At 57.2% G+C, this 19,291-nt stretch overlaps 3 protein-coding genes across 3 annotated transcripts; all 3 read left to right on the top strand.

The window, feature by feature from the left end:
* Window positions 1-920: 920 nt before the first annotated feature.
* On the top strand, window positions 921-2,375 carry LMXM_22_0230 (putative amino acid permease; the record flags this gene model as incomplete). The annotated part of the gene is made up of 1 exon (XM_003875429.1): window positions 921-2,375. One exon carries the CDS (start codon window positions 921-923, stop codon window positions 2,373-2,375), a length of 1,455 nt encoding a protein of 484 aa, XP_003875478.1.
* A 6,846-nt stretch (window positions 2,376-9,221) lies between these two features.
* On the top strand, window positions 9,222-11,906 carry LMXM_22_0220 (hypothetical protein, unknown function; the record flags this gene model as incomplete). Its single annotated transcript, XM_003875428.1, has 1 exon — window positions 9,222-11,906. One exon carries the CDS (start codon window positions 9,222-9,224, stop codon window positions 11,904-11,906), a length of 2,685 nt encoding a protein of 894 aa, XP_003875477.1.
* A 1,356-nt stretch (window positions 11,907-13,262) lies between these two features.
* Window positions 13,263-17,876, top strand: LMXM_22_0210 (conserved hypothetical protein; the record flags this gene model as incomplete). Its single annotated transcript, XM_003875427.1, has 1 exon — window positions 13,263-17,876. One exon carries the CDS (start codon window positions 13,263-13,265, stop codon window positions 17,874-17,876), a length of 4,614 nt encoding a protein of 1,537 aa, XP_003875476.1.
* Window positions 17,877-19,291: the final 1,415 nt, after the last annotated feature.

Genomic DNA, 19,291 nt, shown 5'->3' with positions numbered 1-19,291 from the left:
GTGTGCGCGGAGGGGAGGGAGGGAGGGAGGGAAGGGGGGGGGGCGTGTGTTTCCCTATCCTTGTATCGCTCTGGCGCCGTTTTTGGTTTGCGCGACACAGAACAGCGTTCAACTCTCCCTCTCCTCACCGTCCCCTGATGGGCAAGGGAGGAGCACTCAACGGATGTACGCACGCACACGAAACAGATGAAAAGAAAGACGCATGACACTGGCGTGATGGTTCGCTTCTCTGTTCACGGAAGCGGAACACGTTGGGTTGATCGGGTATTTCTTCGACTCCCCCTCCCCCTTCTACACAGGGACTCAAGTTTTCAAAGAGCTTCAGTTCCTCAGATCTGTTAAAGCAAAACCAAAAATTGTGCCACTACGTGGCAGCCGTGTCGTTGGGAAAGGAGGAGGGTACACATGAGGGTGTATCCCTCCTGTGTGTCCGTCGGGGTGGCGGTGAGCCGACATGGTGAGCGCACGAGGCGCTTCATTCTCGTCTCTCTCGCACGCCTAGCCTCCCCTTTCCGGTCACTCCAGTCCCGCTTCTCGCACGGTGGTAGTAGGGCCATGTGGTCCGGCCTCCTGCGCACCACTGGGCGATGCTCACCATGACGGTCGGCAAAGCACCTTCTTTGGTACAGAAACCTGGTCGACTTCGGTGCTTTATAGCATGAGCTGTGCACTGCTGCCCTCTCTGCCTCCCTCCTCATACACGCTATTACTGCCACTGCTGCCCCTCTGCTTCACTTGCACACCCCACCGCGCGCCTCACACGTCACACCACCAAAACACCCACACGAACGTACGCGCAGATACGCCCATCGCACCTTTTTCGTTTCTCCCTTTTCTTTTTTTTGCACTTCCCCCCTTCCCTCTGTTTCCTTTGTTTCCTCTGTTTCCTCCTATTCACGTACACACACGTGACCAAAACCATGTCCCACAACCCCGACTACGCTGCAATGCTGGGCGGCGACTGTCAGCGTTACGGGGAGGCTCAGTCGTCGACCCCTGAGAGCGGTGATAACTGCGCCACTGCCGAAATCGATGCGGCCATGTACAAGGAAGAGAAGGAAATGCGTGAAACCTTTGACCAGTTCCATGAACTCGCGGCAGAGTACAACGCAGGTGCGGATGAGCCCAAGCAGCAGCCGATGTTCCTCATACGCCTGATGCGCCGCGTGATCCCGCCGGGCGGTTTCGCTAGCGGCGTCTTCAATCTCGCTGGAAGTAGCCTCGGTGCTGGTATCCTTGGCTTGCCCTACGCCTTCGACACCTCCGGCATCGTCATGGGCACAATCTACCTTATTGTGATTTATCTTCTGACGGTGTACTCGGTGCGCCTCCTCGCCATAGTCTACGGCAAGACGGGCATCAGGAGCTACGAGCTGACCGCGCGCCTTCTCTTTGGGCGCGGCGGAGATATCTTCACAGCGGTGATCATGTTCATCAAGTGCATGGGTGCGTGTATCGCCTACGTAATCTGTATCAACGACCTGTGGCACGCCTTTCTTAACGACGATCGCGTCCAGGGCTACTACCGGACTGTCAGCTTCCAGCGCGTGCTCACGTCAGTCACGTTTCTGTTGCTGATGCTGCCTCTCTCGCTGCCGCGGCAGATCAACTCGCTCCGCTACGTCTCCCTCTTCGGCGTTGTCTTCGTCTTGTACTTTGTCGTCTGTGTCGTAGCCCACTCCGCAACCAATGGGCTGCAGGATGGCATCACGAACAAGGGTCTGCGCCTGTTCAACACGGGCAATCGAGCCATTCAAGGTCTCGGCCAGTTCGTCTTCGCATTTCTGTGCCAGTCGAATGCGTACCAGGTGTTCAACGAAACCCCCAAGCCCAGCGTGAGCTTCTTCGAGTTGCAGGTTGTTGTCAGCATGCTCATCTGTACCATCTTTTACTGGGTGACTGGCTTCTTCGGCTACTGCGACTTTGGCGACAAGGTCGGGTCCTCGCTGCTGCGCATGTACCTGCCGTTGAAAGACTACTACTTTGCCGTCGCCTACGTTGGCCTTGTGGTGAAGCTCTGCGTTGCCTTTGCGCTGCATATTCTGCCCTCCCGCGACTCCGTGCACCATCTCATCGGCTGGGATCTGCACACCGTTGCCTGGTGGAAGAACGCCGTTCTGTGCTCCTTCCTCAGCCTCATCTCGCTGCTGTGTGGTCTATTCATCCCGAACGTAAACACCGTGTTTGGCCTGCTCGGCTCATTCACCGGCGGGTTCATTGCCTTCGTCTTTCCGGCGCTCTTCTTCATTTACAGTGGCGGCTACGAGTTGAAGAAGGTCGGCTACTACAACTTTTTTGGTGCCATCGTTCTCCTCCTCTGCGGTGTCATAATCATTTGCTTCGGCACCACTGCCACAATCTACGGTGTGGTGTAGTAGAGGCAGAGAGGGAAGGCCTCCTTCCCTCCCGCTTTCTCGTCGCCAATTTGCAAACAATACAGGAGAGGCAATACTGCAGAAGACGCGCGCGCTGACACGCACCCCTCCCCCCACACACACACACGAGCAGCGAGAGACTCTACGAGGAGAAGCAGGAGATGTGCGCTGGTGGGTGCCTGCATCTGTGCTGTATTTTCTTTGTTCCCCCCCCTCCCCCTGCCCATGTGCCGGAAAGCGGCGGTGAACGGTTAATTCGGAATTTCGTGCGCGCGTGTGTGTGGTCTTCTGCATATATGTTCTTGCTTGGGTGCATGTAGTGGGGGTGATGATGGACTGCATGGTGGTTCACACAAGGGGGAGGGGTAGAGGGGGTGCACGTGTACACAGCAGACACGGGGGCTCTTCACCTTTTTAGTTTTTCTTCTCCTACAGTGGTGCCGACCCGCTTTCTGACTGTCCCCCCCCGTGCCTCTACCCCACCCCACCTCTTCACCACACCCTCTTCTTTTTCACAGGCAAGTGCGCAAGGCCCAGGAGGCAGCTGTCAGCACTCCTTCCCCTTCCTTCCACGCGCACCCTGTATGTGCATGCATCGGCATGTGCGCAGAATACGAGCAGAAGCAACACTGTAGAGAACACGAGCAAGACGAAAGAAAGCGAAAACAAAAAAGAAACGACCTCCCCCCTCTTCCTCCTTCCCCTCCCCTCCCCTCCTCCTCTTCCCCAAATAAACGACAAGATCATAACACTGGCCTTTTCCACGTAACCGAACCAAAACTGCGAGCAAACCGTACGGAACAAAAGGGGGAAAAACAATATGGCTGAACAAGGGCCCCCGATGCACCGATAAAAGGTAGAGTAATGATCACACCCCTACCCACCTTCTCTAATGTCACTCCTTCCCATGATCTGGACCGCCTTAAGCGTGTACCTGTCCCTGTGTCCGTCAGTGTGTTTTAGTGCGTTGCTAGTGCCTGAGCGGCATGCATGTGGAGTCGATGACGGGTGCGTAGATAAAAGCAAGGACAAAGTTCCTCGTCTAGACGCGCGTACTGTGGGAGACACTTTAATGCCAGCACACCACATCGATGCGTAGAGGGAGAGCGGTACAGATCAAGATGGAGAGAGGAGCGAAGCGAGTGTTTTTCTCTCCCCCCACCCACCCCACCGTCCTCCCCTTTTCTACGTTTACTTCCCTGTGTAAGTAAGCATGTGTGTGTGGGGGGGGTTTTGCTAACTTTGATAGCGGAAATAAGTCCGTGTTTTGTTATAGAACCGGCACAACGAACGACGTAAGAGAGTCATCGGAGAGAGGCTAAGGTGCGCGAGGAGGCACGGGCATAAATAAGGTGTGTGTAGTGCTGTATCTTTTTCAATCATGGCTAAGCTTGCGTCTGTCTGTCTCTCTCCCCTTTTCTCCCTTCTGCTTCTCCTCCTACCAGCACAGCCCTCGCAGCTGTAAATCTTTTTTTTGCTGTATTGATGTTGTCTGCGCTTCGCTCTTGTGCCCCGTGGGGCGTGCGAGCGGGGAGGGGGTGAGTCACAGGAGACACGTGAAAACAGCTGTTCAGAGGAACGCCCATGCGTACCGGTGATACCTATTTGGCAGCCATGGTAAAGGCGTTCACAGTGAACGAAGGAACGGCGGGCACTTGCGAGCGTACACGTCAGCCTCCTTCTCCTCCTCCTTGTCTTGACGTCTTTCTCACAACCAATACTTCGCCGCTTGCGACCTGCCGGCCCCTTCGGGTGTGACAGGACGCGTCTTTTCGTTTTTTTTCTTTCTTCGTCGTCCTTGCTTCTGTATCTCTGTGCGTGTGTGCGTATCTGTGTTTTCTTATTTTTTTCTTTTGTGTTTTCCGTCGGTCCTTCGTTGTAGGTTGGACTGCCTCGTTGTTGTTGAAGGGATGGGCACGTGCGTGTGTTTATCCCCCTCGGTGTGCGAATATATATATATATATACATACGTATATAGATGTGGTTGTGTATGTTCGTGTGTGTGTGTGTGTGTGTGCAAGGGTGGCTCCTCGAGGTGGGGAAAAACACACAGAACTCCGCACCTCCCACCCTTCTCCTCCTCCTTTTTTTAAATTGTTTCTTGGCTAACATGTCTTCTTTCCTGAGATCGACTCCCTCCAAGTGAATCCTTCCCTTCCTTCGCATGTGTGTGTCGTTGTGCGTGTATGTGTGTGTGTGTGTTGGTGTGTGCATCGGCTCCCCCCTCTTCCACTTTTTTTTTGCTTGTCTTTCGAAATAGAGATCGAGAGGGAAAGCGGCCACGAAGGAGCAGAAGTGTGCATTAAAAAGTGGGTGAGGGGGGGAGGGGGAAGGGCACGATGTGCTGCGAAGGACGGTTGCGGGCGGGTGTTCGTTGGAACGTTTCAGAGAACGCCTCGTACTTGTGGGAGGGCGTCTGGGCACCTGCTCTGTTGAGGGGCTCCGTGTTGAAGCACGTCATGGAGCCCGTGACGCGCCCACATATGTCAGTTCTCACCTACCCCTCCCTACGCATAGAGACGAATACACGCACGCTATCCTTCTCCCCACCTACCTTGATCTCTCCCTCTCCACTCCCTCCTCCACCTTCTCCCCTGTGTCCTTCTGTTCGGCTGACATACCCCCCCCCGTAATTTTGTGAGTACTCACGTTGTTCTGTTTTCGTTATTTATTGTCTCCGCTGGTGAGGGCATAACACCAAAACGAACCCCACTCACCCTCCAATCGCGTACGTCCTCGTCCTCTACCGTTTTTTACCTCCTTTTCCCTTCTCTCTTATTGGGTATTTACGGGTGTGCATGCACGCGCATGCGTGTTTACGTGTGCGAGTGTATGCGTGCTTGGTGAGCAGTGCTGCACTGAACTTTCTCGAACGGTGTCTGCTCATCATAGAGGCGCCCATGCGCACACGACGGATTTCATTTTTCTGATTCTTTGTTGTTCCCTGTTTTGTACACGTTCGATGGTGCAAAAGTCACCGAGTATGTCAGCGATTCCCTCCTTGCCTTTGTGTCCGTCCGTGCACATCTTTTTCGCTCCACCCTTTTTTTCAACCTCTCTGCACCGTTCGCGAATGAGCTTGGCACACACACACACATTCTTTCATGCACGCGCAGGGGCACAGGTTCAAGCGGAAGGGCCACTTGGCCGAACTCCTTTCCGTTCCCCGATGCCCCCCTCCCTCCCCGACTCCCGATTTTGCCTTGTTATGCCGAGTTTTCGGTGACGTGGGGCGGCGAGAAAAGGAGGGAGTCCATGACGCGGTGAGCAGAATTGTGAGTAAGAGAGGTGCAAGGCAAGGATAATCCGTGCGTGGTGGGTCTGTGTTTCCACGCTTAAAGCTTTGTGGAAGTATCTTCCTACTCCCCTCCATCCCTCTCCCCATCCCTCCTTCCCCACACATACCTGTTTGGTGCCTTCCCAGTCTTGTAGTGACGGCGGTGTTGTACTGGACACGCGTGAGGTGCCATAGACGTACGTTTCGTATGCGAAAAGCGCAAGAAAAAAGAAAAGGCATGGGAAATTAAGGCGCAACTAAAAGTGGAAAGAGGGAGGCATAGAGGCTTCTGCACGACAGCGACGCTAAAATTTCCTCTAATTTTTTGGGGTTTTTTCATCTTTTGCTTTTTCGTCGCTCTGCATGACCATTATCACAAGGTAACACCTCAGCACGTGGTGTCGCCGAGTTCAGTGCCTCCAATGCGTCTGGGGAAGCCAAACAGCACCCCTACTTTATCGCCCCTGCCAATGTCGAACCACCTCTGGTGGTGGGCAGGGTCGGAGTCCCTGTGACGTAGAGAGAGGTCAGAGCGATGTATCGCTGCGGATGTCGGTATTCAGGTCCTGGATGGCACTGCGTCTAAGAGACCTGCAACAGTCGACACGCTTGCACCATCCATAGGATGAGGCAGAGTTTTAGCGTTACTCGAGCGTATCCCATCTCCCAACCCCCACCCCCGGTCCTCACACTCTCTACTGTGCGGAGCCTGGGAGCCACCCCAAGGTGAATGCGCGAGGTGGCGACCGGCATGATGGGGGCCGCTGTGAGGCGACCTGCGATTCGGGTGGTGGTGAGTAGAGTTTGAGGCACGATGCCGTTCTCAGATGACTGAGTCAGCGCATGAATGTAGCACCCGTGCCCACCACCGCGAGGCACCAGCTGACGGGGAAGCCTGTGACAGGCCGGGGGTCGTGTGTTCAGCCCATGACGTACTGGCAGAGAATTGGCGTGCTGAAAAAAAAAGAAAAATCGCTTTGCGTTTGCGCCTCTGCTGCGCTGTCTCTACTCACGGATGAGCCTTAACCACTTTTTTTTGGCGTGAGTCCTTTTCTGTTGCCATCTCTACAGCTTAAAAATGCGTCGGTGTCGGTGTGTGCGTATAGGTGGGTGGGCTGTGTAGTGTACAGGAGAGCGTTTTTGTTTGCGTGTATTCACTGCGCCGTGCGGCAGGGCAGTTTTTTTTTCTTTTTTTGTTTTCAGGTTTGCCTTTGTAGATTCTCCTCCTTCCCTCCCTTTCCCCCTCGCTCACATCGAACCCGCCAGTCTCTGGCTCACCCTCAGGGGTGAAGGCGAAATCGAGCACATAACAATGCGCATGCACGCCTCGCATCCGCTTTTTTTTGTGTGTGTGCATGCTCTTCTGTCTTTTGCCGTCACCCAGTTTCACGCTCCGCGTTGACTGCACGCTAACCGTCGCCTCTTTTTTGTTGTTGTTGTCTCTCTCCGAGTCAGTGGGTATGCTTGTGTGCACCAACACCTGCTGACCCTTACTGTGCGAAGGGGCCCTCTTCCTCCCTTCTTACCTCGCGCCATCCTCTTCCCATTTTTTACTTCACGTGCGTCATGTCACTGTGCTGTTCGGCTTCTCCCTTTTCCTGCCCCTCGTACTCTTTGTGCCGATGCGAAGGTATGGGGGTGCCTTCATGTTTCTGCACGTGGAACTCACGTCTTCTCATTTGGTGCTGGCATGGCGACTGTCCTCTGATGGCGCGCATGTGTGTGTGTGTGTGACCCCAATATGTCTCACGCCCTGTTTGTCTTTCTGCGGCCTTGTGTCTGCGTCCTCGGAGGTGAGCCTCATTTTTCGCTGTCCTACCCATGCACTGATGTATCTCGTTTTATTTCTTTCGCTCTCTCTCTCCCCACCTCAACACCTCCTGTTGAGCGCGGTAAGGAGCGGCATAACCCCCCCCTCCCCACACCCACTCTCTCCCTCCTTTGGTACGCGCGCACACACAACCGTCCATACATGCTTATGTCAGCATCGAAGAAGCTTTCACGAAGCGAACAACATATTGCCCATGAACTGGTGCGGATGCGAAAGGCAATGATGATGTCCTCCCGTGCGGCATGCGTTGATGCCATGCAGTGGACCTGTGCTCGGCGACCAAATTAGTCTTCATTTTTGCCCGTCGTCCTTTGCGTTTCCGTCGTGTCCTTTGAACGATTCCCCACCGCCCATATCTATCTATATATATCTATAATCAGAGCTGTATACACTGTTTTGGCTTGTTGTTGTCGACACGTATCGACGTTCTACCGCCTCCTCCACCGGCGCCACTCTTCCTCTTCTCGCCTACTTGCTTTCCGGCCGCATGTCTGCCGCAGAGGACTATCGAGTAGCACGAGAAGCAGGAGGAGGACGGAGAAAATGAGGATGCGGAAGAGTGGACGAAGGGGAAAACGGGACACAACCTCATCTTCTCTGTTCTTGCCCCTTCCCCCATTCCCTTTCCCTGTATACACGTGCATGTGCTCCTGTGTGCTTGGCGTACCTTTGTTTGCATATATATATATATATATATGACTGCCCTCTTAATGGTAGAATGGCACGTCAACGGGGAGAAGAAACGCCTGCGTGTCGTGGAGCTCGAGACGAGGAAGAGACCGGAACAAAGAACAGGAAGAAAACAGCAAGTGGTGTCTTCTCTCTCTCTGTGTATCCTCGCCAACATAATACGTGTCTTGAAAAAAAAAACTCAGCATACCAACGAAAAAAAAGGCAGAGCCGCGCTCTAGCCCCCCTCCCTCCCTCTCCGTCTCTCTCCAACCCTTTTGGCCACCATGGGCCACAAATCGTCTCTGCACGCGCGCACGCACACACCACCACCACGCGCACGTCGAGAGAAGCGGAGCGCCGAACTAGATTAAGCAGTGGTCGGCGATGGGGTGGGTGGGGATTCGGCAGAGAGATGCCACCAAGAGGAAATCGCCTCTCTTCAGGCTCGCGTGCATTTGACCCTTGAGGTGTTTTCTACACAAGCATCGGTCGTACTGCTGGCGCCCTCGTGGTTAAGGATTGATATATAAATATATATGTATGTATATATGTATTCGTGTGTACGTATGTGTGCTTCTTGATGCTGTGAATAGCATTTGGTGACCCTCATCTCCGTCATCACCTTTTCTTCTCTTCCACCACCACCACTACCGACAACCCCCCTCTCCCGCTTTGCTCGTCCTCATGCCCACACAGACCCCGCCCTGGCTCTCTTCATTTTACGAATACGTGCACGTGGAAGTCGCCGTCCGACCACACTCGTCGGAAGGTGCACCCATCAGCCGTAAGAGAAGACAACCCTTCTTAGGAAACCGCAGCAAAACAGCCGCAACAGCGAACCAGAGAGAAAAAAGAAAAACGGAAGCAACTAAAAACGCAGAGCACCCGAGCGGCGCCTCCGATAACCCTCGCTTTGCGGATATTTTCTATCCGCATCTGGTTCAGAAGGTGCCAAAGCTAACAGCACCAGGCTGAAGGTGTCTGGCTGCCCGTGCAGCACAGACGCGCGTTTACGTGGGCGCAGCGTGTGTGAGCCGGATCTGAAAGGGTGAGGGGTGCGGGGACAATGAAAGCCCCAGCGAAACGGCCCTTGGCGGCCGAGCTCGCTCCGTGGAGGCTTCTGTGCGCGGCTGACACTCGCGTGCATGCAATCCTACTGCTCATCGCTGCCACTGTTTTCAGTAACGGAGTGTGCGTAGGCATGGCGTTTGACGACGATTCGGCTATCATCAGCAACCCCGACGCCTACGTGGACAAGACGTCACTCGGGTCCATATTCTACAATGACTTCTGGGGCAATCCGATCGACAGCTTCAAGTCGAACGGGTCCTACCGTCCCATCACCGTGCTCACCTTTCGCATCCAGCACTGGTTGATGGGCTACCACCACAGCCCCGCCTTCCTCCACAGCTTCAACTACACAATTGCGTACCTCAACGTGTGCCTCGTGTTTTACCTCGCTCGCTTGTACGTCTACGTCGTGGTGCCCGGCGCAGTGCTCGCCGTCGAGAATGCCAAGGCGCTGTCCTTCACGGCTGTGCTGACCTCTCCGGTTTATGCGGTGCCCTTCATGGCGGCTCTGCTGTTCCTCGTGCACCCCGTCCACGTCGACGCCGTCACGTCCATCGTGGGCCGGTGTGAGCTGCTCTACTGCCTCTTTGGGCTCATTGGATTCTTCTGCATTCACCGGTATCTGAACCAAGTCGATGAAACCAAACGCGAAGCCTCAGTGACTGCAGCGCGCCCCGCAAAACAGTCGAAGGGGGTGCGCAGGCCCCAGGGACAGTTTCAGAAGCGTGTCAGTGCGGAACACTACGTTATCTTGTCCATTTGTGCACTTGCGGTAGGCGTCCTCTGCAAGGACAGCGCCATCACGTTCACCGCCATCTACGGCGTTCACGCGTGTGTCATGTACGCCTGTGGGCGGTGCCAGAAGCGTCACTCGTTCGTGGTGATTCTTTTGGCAGTAGTGGAGCTGCTGGGCTATCTCGCCTTCCGACACGCGTTTGTGGGCAATGTCGACCTCCGGAGGAACCCAATGCTGAACCAGTCGGAGCACCCGCAGTACTTTGTGCCGAAAGGTCTCTTTCACTGGCTCAGCATTCGGTGGGTGATTCAGGTGAAGAACTTGGAGCTGCTTTTCTTCCCCACATCGCTGTGCAACGAGTACAGCTTCAACTGCATCCCGCATCTACACAGCCTGCTCGATCCCCGCGTGCCGAGCTTTCTCGCGATCAGCGGCGCTGCCGTGCTCACGCAGCTGAGTCTGTTGTTCGGCACGTTTGCGCAACGTTCGCGCGCCGCGCTGGCGGGCCTCGCCGGGTTCCTCTGGATGGCAATTTCGTACGCCCCGGTCAGCCATCTCTTTGTCGCTGTTGGCACCTTCATCGCGGAACGTTGTCTGTACGTGCCGTCCATCGGCGCGGTGCTGCTCATCACCTTCATCGTAGCCGCCCCGGGCCTTCGCGATGGTGTCGTCGCGCGCTACTTTTACGCGCTGCTGCTGTTGTGCGTTGGCTGGGGTGTCTTCTCCCACCGGCGCAACGACGACTGGCAGTCCAACGAGCACCTGTCGCGGGCCGCCACTCGTACCTGTCCAAATAGTGGCAAGGCACACTTCCAGCTCGCTGCCGCCGTGGCTGCCCGGGAGAACTTCGTGACGCCAGAGGTGTTAGCTTTGGCGCGGCGTTCGCTGGAGCTAGACCCGTCGTCCCCCCGCGGCTACTACTACTTGGCTCTCTATGAGCTGCACGTCAACCACGACAAGCACAAGGCCTACGAGTACCTCCGCAAATGCCAGGCCGATCCGTTCGCTTACGAGCCGTGTCAGGACCTGTACCAGCGAGTGCGCAGTGTTGTGTACCCCGAAATGACGGAGGTAGAACAATATGTAGACCTCGCCGCCGTTGTACCCCGCGACTCGTACAAGGCGGTGTACCTCCGTCTGGCCGGCGTCGTAGCGCTGCAGGGCGACGGCAAGCCTTGTCTGGCGAAGACGCTGCTTCACAGAGCCATGACCAGGTGGAACAAATCTAATTTGTATTGGATGTCGGACGAGGTGAGCCGGGGAGCTGGGGAGTCCACGTACTGCAACGCGCTCTACTGGTACGGGCAGTCGATCTTGCAGTGCGAGGAGCAATTCATGGTCAGCGGCATCGACTCGGCGAGGGCAGAGGAGGAGAGCGAAGGCGACGACACCGACGACGACGCACACTCGAGCAGTTCGCAGCCCTCGAGGAAGTTTTCTCCCCCTACACCGCAGGAGGCAGTGCGTCGAGCGGCGGCCGTCGCGGAGCATTTCCGTCACTGCGGCACCGACTGGCCTAGCTTCCTATCGGAGCCAACGTACAACTACATCACTATCCCACATCGCATGACAGATTACGTTGTCGTAGGCGCCCTCACCGCCTCTCTCATAGCCCACTTCATGAACTACACCAAGAGGGACACGCCGGAACAGAACACGCTGCTGCTAACCTACCTGGACACCACGTTGCGCCGGTACTGCCACTTTAGCGCTCTCCTGCACGATGACTACGTAAATACGAAGCTTAGCCAGCTGTTCAAGAACCAGATGCAGAAAATTGTGCAAGAATCGTCGGCGATGCGCGGCACGCTTGTCTCCGAGATTCAAGTGACGGTGCGCGAGCTCCGAGGCGCCAGCTCGCTCAGTGCCGCTCAGAGAGAGACGCTCCGGCGTCTTGTGGCCACATCGCCATGTGCCAGCGAGCTCCTCTCTTTTGCTCTTTAGCGTTAAGGCTGCTGTGAACCACTTTCAAGGTGGTGCGAGAAGGTACGGGGAGGGACAGAGCGGAAGCATCTATCTGCCCCCCTCCCCCTCATCCGCTGCTGTTTTGTTTCATGTGTAGCTCTCCTTTCGTCTCCTCGTCGTCATCGTGGCTTTTCTCGTTCGTTGGCCGCTTTTACCCCTGTGCCGGCACCTAGTATATATATATATATTTATTTATGTACGTATACATCTGTGTATGTGAGGTGCAAGTGCCACCTACACCAGTGGAGCAACGCATAAGCTCCCAATCGCGCAAAGTGACTGTGACGCTATCTCTCTCTCTCGCGCGCGCGCGCACCCTGCGTGTTTACTTTCCTCAGTTGTTTCGTGCCACCCGCTTTGTCTGTGCCTGCACAGTGTGCACACGCGGGCCAAGCCCATGGATTGGGTTTTTTTTCTTCGCGTTGGCGTCTTTCTGTTGTTGTTATCGGCCGCTATCGGTGTATGTGTGCGCGTGCGTGTGCGTGTGCGCGTCTCAATTCGCCACTGGCGCTCCCGTCCGGCACTTTGTTCTGTTTCGTTTTATGATTATCATTATTCTTTTTTTTGCCGAGGGGGGTTTTCATTTTGGTGTGGATGCGTCTTGCTTGGCTCCTCGTTGTCCGAGCAAGCCGGCTTTGTTCTCTTACCCTCTCATCCTCTTCTTCTTCCTTGGCCCGCCGCGTTTTCCATCGTCGTCGTCGTCACACACTTGGAAAGGACGAAGAGAGAGAGTCGAGGTGTGCACACGTTCACGTCATGGTGTGACGGTCGTCTGCCATTGCGGCCGCCCTCGTCGTTTCTCGTTCTTTTCCTCTAGTTTAGGCATATTCCGACGCTCTCGGGACGGCGGGTAAACTCATTACATGCGATGGGGCCATCATCAGCCAGGCTGCATTGTCTTCGCTCACGGCTTTCGTGTGATGACTCGGTATGGGGCAAATGTCGCGCGAGGACGCGCACCTTGGTCCGTGTGACACGACACAGGCCACTCGAACTGGACTGCTGGCCGTCCAAGAGCTCCGTCCCCTCTACCTCACTGCCACTCCTCTCTCTGTACTACACCCCACCCCCCTCCACAAAAAAAAATCTCTGCCTCTGCTGTATGCTCACTTTCCACTGGCACAACTTGTCGACGATGTCGTCTTGTAGCTAGCCCGTACACGCACATTGCGCGCCTGTGCGTCTTCGCTTTCTTTTTGTTCTGCCTCCGGTCGCGTTGTGGGCGTCTCCGTGGGGCTGTCTGCGCTTCAGCCCGCTCTTTCCGTATCGCCCTTCGCGGTCTCTTTGGAGCAACTGCCAACCCCTGTCAACGCGCTCACCTCTACGTCAGTCGTGATGCCCCCGCCACACGCAGCAAAGCGTGGGCGCAGCCACAGCAGCGGTGCCAACTTCTCGGAGCGGCAGCGAAACCGCTCTGCTTCACCTCGCAACGGCGGCAGCCACAGCAGTCGCCCACGCGGCCCCGCAGCGCACGCGCATGGCCAGCCGAACCCGGGCAGGTCTGGGCACGGGCGCGGAACCAATCCACACAAATCCGGTGCGCTGCGGCTAAAGAAAGGGACAGCGAAGTGCCACGAAAAGAAGTTCCGCGAGCAGCGCGGTCGTGAGCAGAAGCATCAGCACAGCGGCGCCTCACGCACCCACGCTGACCCGGCGCGCAGCGGTAGCAGCAATCAAACTCGGCCCCCCCGCATGGCAAGCTCCAACCGCACCAAGGATATCGATATCCACCTCGCCGCCAAGGTGTCAGCGGATCTGAGGGAAAGCATCAACGTCTTCAAGACCCGTCGCGCCAACCAAAGGGTCTTCTGCCAAGACCTCAACGAGCGTCTCCTTCGCTTCGTGCCACCGCAACTGATTCAGCAGCACATGCCAGACTCCGTCTCGTCGTTTCGCACTTACCTGTCGAAGTTCCAGAAGGGCGCACCGACCATGGTAAGCGCGTTTGTGTCGTGGTACGAGTGGGCCTCCTTCGAAGCAAACAAGGGCAAAACGTTTTCGAAGCCGCAGAGCAGCGGTGCCGGCACGGCGGCCGCGGAGAAGGACAATGACGACGAAGAGGCCGCGCCGGTGAAAAGGGAGGGGACGGTGGACGGAGATGACAAGAAGGCATCTGGCAAGAAGCTGAGCCAGACGCATCAGGTCATGTCGCAGACGTTGAAGGAGCGGGAGCACATGCGAGCATTGCTGCACATGTGCCTGCGCCACAACGCCGAGAAGCGCAAGCAGGGTCAACACGCCTTCCTTAATCATCTCAATGCTAAATTGAGTGAAGACGATGTGGACACCCGAAACCTCGAGCGCCTTCGCGGGTCGGCGCACCACTCCGTTCTCTACGCTCTGTCACGCCTATTGCTCGGCATGGTGACGGACGACTTTGCCATGCTGTGCCTCCACTGCCACGCTTTGTTCCTTGTCATGACGCAGACGACGATTAGCCCGGCAGTCGTGCTGGAGCTGATGGACGAGGAGTTCGCGTTGAGTACGCGTATGAAGGCGGTGAAGCTGCGCCTGGAGTCGCGCTCTTGCCGCCGCGACGGCGACGGCGACGGCGACGACGACGACGATGGCGGCATCGACCCCGACGATATCAGCGACCCGACCAAGGGCGAGCGCAACCAGCGGCTCATGGCGACCGTGTTCGCACTTGGTGCCGTTGTGGCCTCACAAAAACGCCTCAAGCGATCGGAGGCGTCGCAGCTCGCCACAGTGCTCGCCTTCGCCTACGTGGAGCAGAAAGCCACTCGCGTGCTCTCTGCGAACATTCTGTTCCAGGTGCTGGAGCAGTACAGCGACGTGTATCAGCAGGAGGAGCCGCTGCAGTGGCTGACGTTCGCCTTCTTTCACTACCCCAAGATGGAATATTTCCGGCCGGAGGCGATACAGCTGTTGCTGCGACTCATGGAGGCGGACGCGAAGCCGCCGGCGCGCGCACTGCCCGCCACTGTCGAGGAATACCTCGCTTTGGACCCACTGAACCCCACCACGATGGAACAGATCAGCAACGCCCTGTTCCGCAAGGAGCAGGTGACCGCCTACCACCCTATGGTGCACCCAGTGTGGCACGATATTTTTCAGCTCGTCGTACGCCGCGTCGCCATGGGTGAGTCGATGAAGGAGCACCTCAGCACGATCCTGCACAACATGATCGTGCCGTACCGCCGTGGTAGCGCTGATGTCCCGCGCCGAGCGCTCTTCCAGAACCTGGTGACCGAGCTGGGTTATATCGCGGTGCAGTCCGACGACGCCGAGCAGCGTATGGAAGTGCTGAAGCTGGCGAGCACGCACGTCGGGTACGGGAAGCGCACGTCAGCGAAGCCGACGACGATGCAGGAGCTGAAGCAGATGCCCATCTCCGCCCTTCACCGCAAGGTAGAGGACCTCCTCCGGCAGTATGCCATGACTGCCGACTCGGACCCGGCCGCCGTGACGAACCGTACCTGGGTGCTGCGCGAGCTGCGCAACTGTCTCTACGTACCCGTGCGCGAAGGCGTCGACCATGTCTATGTGGACGCGGCGGTGATGCGGCTGCTCGAGTTTGGTCTGTTCCCTCCGCGGCACTCGCGCGACACTCTCAGTCAGAACCGCTGCATCTACCTCTTCGCCGACGTCTACTCCTTTACCTTCCATGGGCCACTGACCCGGCCAAAGAGCTCTGTGGCTGCTACGACGATCACCAGTGCTTACCTAGCGGCAGAGGAGAAGTCGAAGACGCGCTACACCACGGCTGTGCAGCATAGCGCTTTCCGTAAGTCGCGCAACCGAGTTGTCGAGGTGCTCGAGGCAGCCGATGAGCAGCGCAGCGTCCTCTTCTACGAACGAGCCGACATGGACATCCTGCTGGTGCTGCTCTTTCTCATGCTCAGCGTCGATGACCCGACAAACAGCGACGCCATGGTGATAGCCAAGAGCGTCATACCGGACCTGACGCAGTTCTACACCGCCGGCACGTTGGAGACGCTCGACCTCTTCTTCGATGCCCTCATGGCCCTCCTCATGCGCACGAGTGCGCCGCTGCACGTGATGCCGCTCATGACGTGTGTACGGCGCATCGCGATGGGCTTCATCTTGAAGTTCGCAAAGTTTGTTCGCACGAAGAGCACGCTGGACATTCTGCTGGCGCCGCTGAAGGATGCGTACCACACGGACAGCCGGGAACAAGCCCGCCAGCGCAAGGCGAAGCAGGCGGCGGAGGACGGCGACGGGCAAGACTCGAGCGACGAGGATGGCGACGATGCTGGTGCTTCCTCCGACGGAGATGGCGTCTGCGGTGACGGCGCTGATGAGGCGGCTGACGGCGGTGTTAGCAGCGACGAGGACGACGCGAGCAGTTCTGTCGAGGGATCGTCTACGGCGACCGCCTCTGCCACCGCCAGCGACGACAGCGACTCGGAGGCGGGGACATTGGAGGAGGAAGAGGACGGCGAGGCAGTGGCGGACGACGTCACCGACGCGGAGTCGAGCGAGGGCGACGACGAGGATGCCTTCGAGGAAGAGGAGGCGCCGACGCAGCAGTACATCGATGCGCTAAAGGGCATGGTTGGCGGCATGGACCTCGAGCATGTTTACCCCACCGACACCGCCAGCCAGGAGAAGGCGGACGTGGTGCGAGCCATCCGCCTCGCTACGCGCGTTGGTCTCGCGATGCGCAGCGGCGAGGTGGTGCACGTGTATCAGGTGCTGCTGGCTGTTGCCCGTGAGAACGTGAAGACGGCGGACGACGTCGTCTTCCACAGCGCCGTCTCCTCACTGGAAATGTTGTTGCTCACCAAGAACCGGTATTTTGGCTCCTTTGTGGCGGCGACAGATCTGTTCCAGCTGCTCGGCGACATCCAGAGCTACCTGCGCAAGCTCAGCCGTGTGCTGGTGAGTAAAGACAGCGTTATAGCTAAGGCGGCGGCGGCGGCTCGTCGTCGCCTCTTCACAGTCAAGGGTATCGCGCTGCGCATGTTCCACTTTGTTGCGATGCTGGCCAGCAAGAACCATGCCGGCGAGGAGGTGCGTATTGTGCTGAGCGAGTACTACAAGTCCGTGTTTTGTGACCGCGGCTGGGACACGAAGAAGTTGCTGCCCTCGCTGAAGAAAGACCTCTACCACTACCGCCAAGGCTTTGCCTGGGCGCTGCTTCCTGCCGTGCTCGAGAAGAGCGAGGAGGTGCTGCCCTTGGAAGGCCCGCAGCGCGTACGCGTCTTCACCGGCTGCTGTGTCTTTGTCGAGGCGATGCTGCCGCGGCTGAGCGGGCTGCCCGGCGAGCTGAAGCGCAGCGCTAGCGCTGCCATCCGCGGCTTTGCGCAGTCTGTCGCGGTGGCGCAGGTCTTTGCCATGAAGCACACCCTTCCGTACAACTACCTGCACATGGTGAAGATGGTGCTGCAGTACAACAGCCGCGTGCAACTTGACACCGCATGGGTCGCGTCCGCAGTGATCGCGCCGGCGGTGGACGACGACAACATATTGCTGTCCGCCGCATCCATTCGGCTGCTGGGCACGATGGAGCGCATGCTGGGCCTCACCTCGCGTGCGAGAGAGACGAAGGCGCCGTCGCCGGTGAAGTTGCTGTATGAGCAGTTCGCGAAGCGTGGTGCAAAGGAGAAGAGCGATTTCTACCGCCGCGCAAAGAAGGTGCGCAGCCGTGTTCTCAAGGCCCTGCTGGCGCACCGCAACGACGACCCGACAGACGAGGAGCGGTCAGCGAAGCGGCGGCGCAAGGAGGAGCTGAAGATCGAGGATCGCCTGCAGCGTCAGGTCCTTCGTAGTGCCCACACCAAAGCTCTCACGAAGGAGGAACGAGAGGAGAAGCGCAAGCGCATCATGATGGCGAAGCAGGAGCGTATCGCCAAAAATCGCGAGCGCAAGCGTCGCCTGCACGAAGCCCGCCAGCGCTCGTTTGAAAAATGGCGCCAAGCGAAACTCGCGGCAGCCTCGCAGGTGGACAACGAGGACGATTAAACAACGCGCCTGCAGCGAGGGCGCCGCAACCAAGGAGGGCAGAGGTGGGTCTTGGGCTGCTGCGCTTACTTGGTGATCGTGGGGAGATGCCCCGGACGCTTTTCCTTTCTTCCTCTCGTTTGGTCTGGCTTCGGGGTTTGCGTTGCTGTTTGCTCGGACGGCAGGTCGCTATCGCCGCTGAGCAGGTCCCACTCACCGCCTTCCCTCCCTCCTCTCTTTTGCGCCTTTTTTTGTGCATATCGCCGTCTGTGCTCGCGTCTTGTCCTCTTGTGTTTCGTAACGGTGTTAAACATGTTTTTGTTCGCAGTGGTCCACCCTTTTCTCTTCCCCTCCCCCCGTGTTCCGTTCTTGAGCTTTGTGTTGGTGAGTGTTCGTGTCTTTGATGAGGATGAACGGCGGTCGTGCTGTTGGTGATGATGCGCATACCCACTTCGCTCTGTGTGTGCGTGCGTGTGTGTGCACGCGCTGGGTCGTTTCCGTTTTCTTTCTTTTTCTCCACTAAAACGGCGTTTAATTGTAGGTGTGTGTGTGCGGTAGCGCTGCCTATGTGCCCTGCGCGTGCACGCGTCTCTGCCTCGGTCACCATGATGGATGTGATGGTGCGCAACGATGCACGCATAAACACGCACGGAGATGGAGGCGCACAACCTCTCCCTCTCTCTCGGTGGCCTCGCTCTAAAACAGAAGCAGAGCAGTATAATGTGTCACACAAAAAAGGCAAGCAGCAGCGCTCCTCAGTACAGGTGACAGCTACACCGACGCGGTCTCACATGACGGCACCGTCAGTGGGCTTTCAAGAAGGCGACGACGAATTCCCTTCCCTTCTCTTCGCGCGAGTCTGTGGGTTGTCTCCATGGGTGTGAGAGAGACATCATATTCAAGGCACCTGCAGCTGTTGCCGCTGCCGCCTCCGCGAACATCCACCGACACTGAGATGCAGCGTGATCTGCAGCCTGCCTCTGCGTTTTGCAAGGCGTTGTCAATACCTTCATCTCTCTCTTTATGCATCGCCTCCACCTTTCAGTTGTCTTCCCCTTTTCTTTCTGCCGCTCTCCTACACATCACGCACACGCACACGCGTATGTTGATCTGCAGGATAGTGTGGGGGCCGAGTTATTCTCTAGCCACCTGTGTCTGCTAATCTCTCTTGCTCAAAGCTGGCTTGCTCCTCGTGCGTGTTTCTCCGTCTCGATTTTTGCGCTCTGTTTTAGGAGGGAGAGGGGTCGCCAAGCTGGTCGTCAGAGAGCGGTTCTGTGATTGTGTGCGCATCGTTGCGTGCTGGTTGGTGTCCTCTCGTTCTCACCGACACCGGACGCCACACATACCCGCTGCAGAACCCCTATTGTTTCCCTTCAACGTTTCACGCGCGTCCTTCCGGCCCTCGAGCACCGTCTCGACAGTGCAGGGTGGCGGCA

Source organism: Leishmania mexicana, chromosome 22 (genome assembly GCF_000234665.1).
Source record: "Leishmania mexicana MHOM/GT/2001/U1103 complete genome, chromosome 22".
Lineage (NCBI taxonomy): Eukaryota > Euglenozoa > Kinetoplastea > Trypanosomatida > Trypanosomatidae > Leishmania > Leishmania mexicana.
Note: the sequence above shows the minus strand (reverse complement) of the source record. Positions and strands in the feature narration are given on the sequence as shown.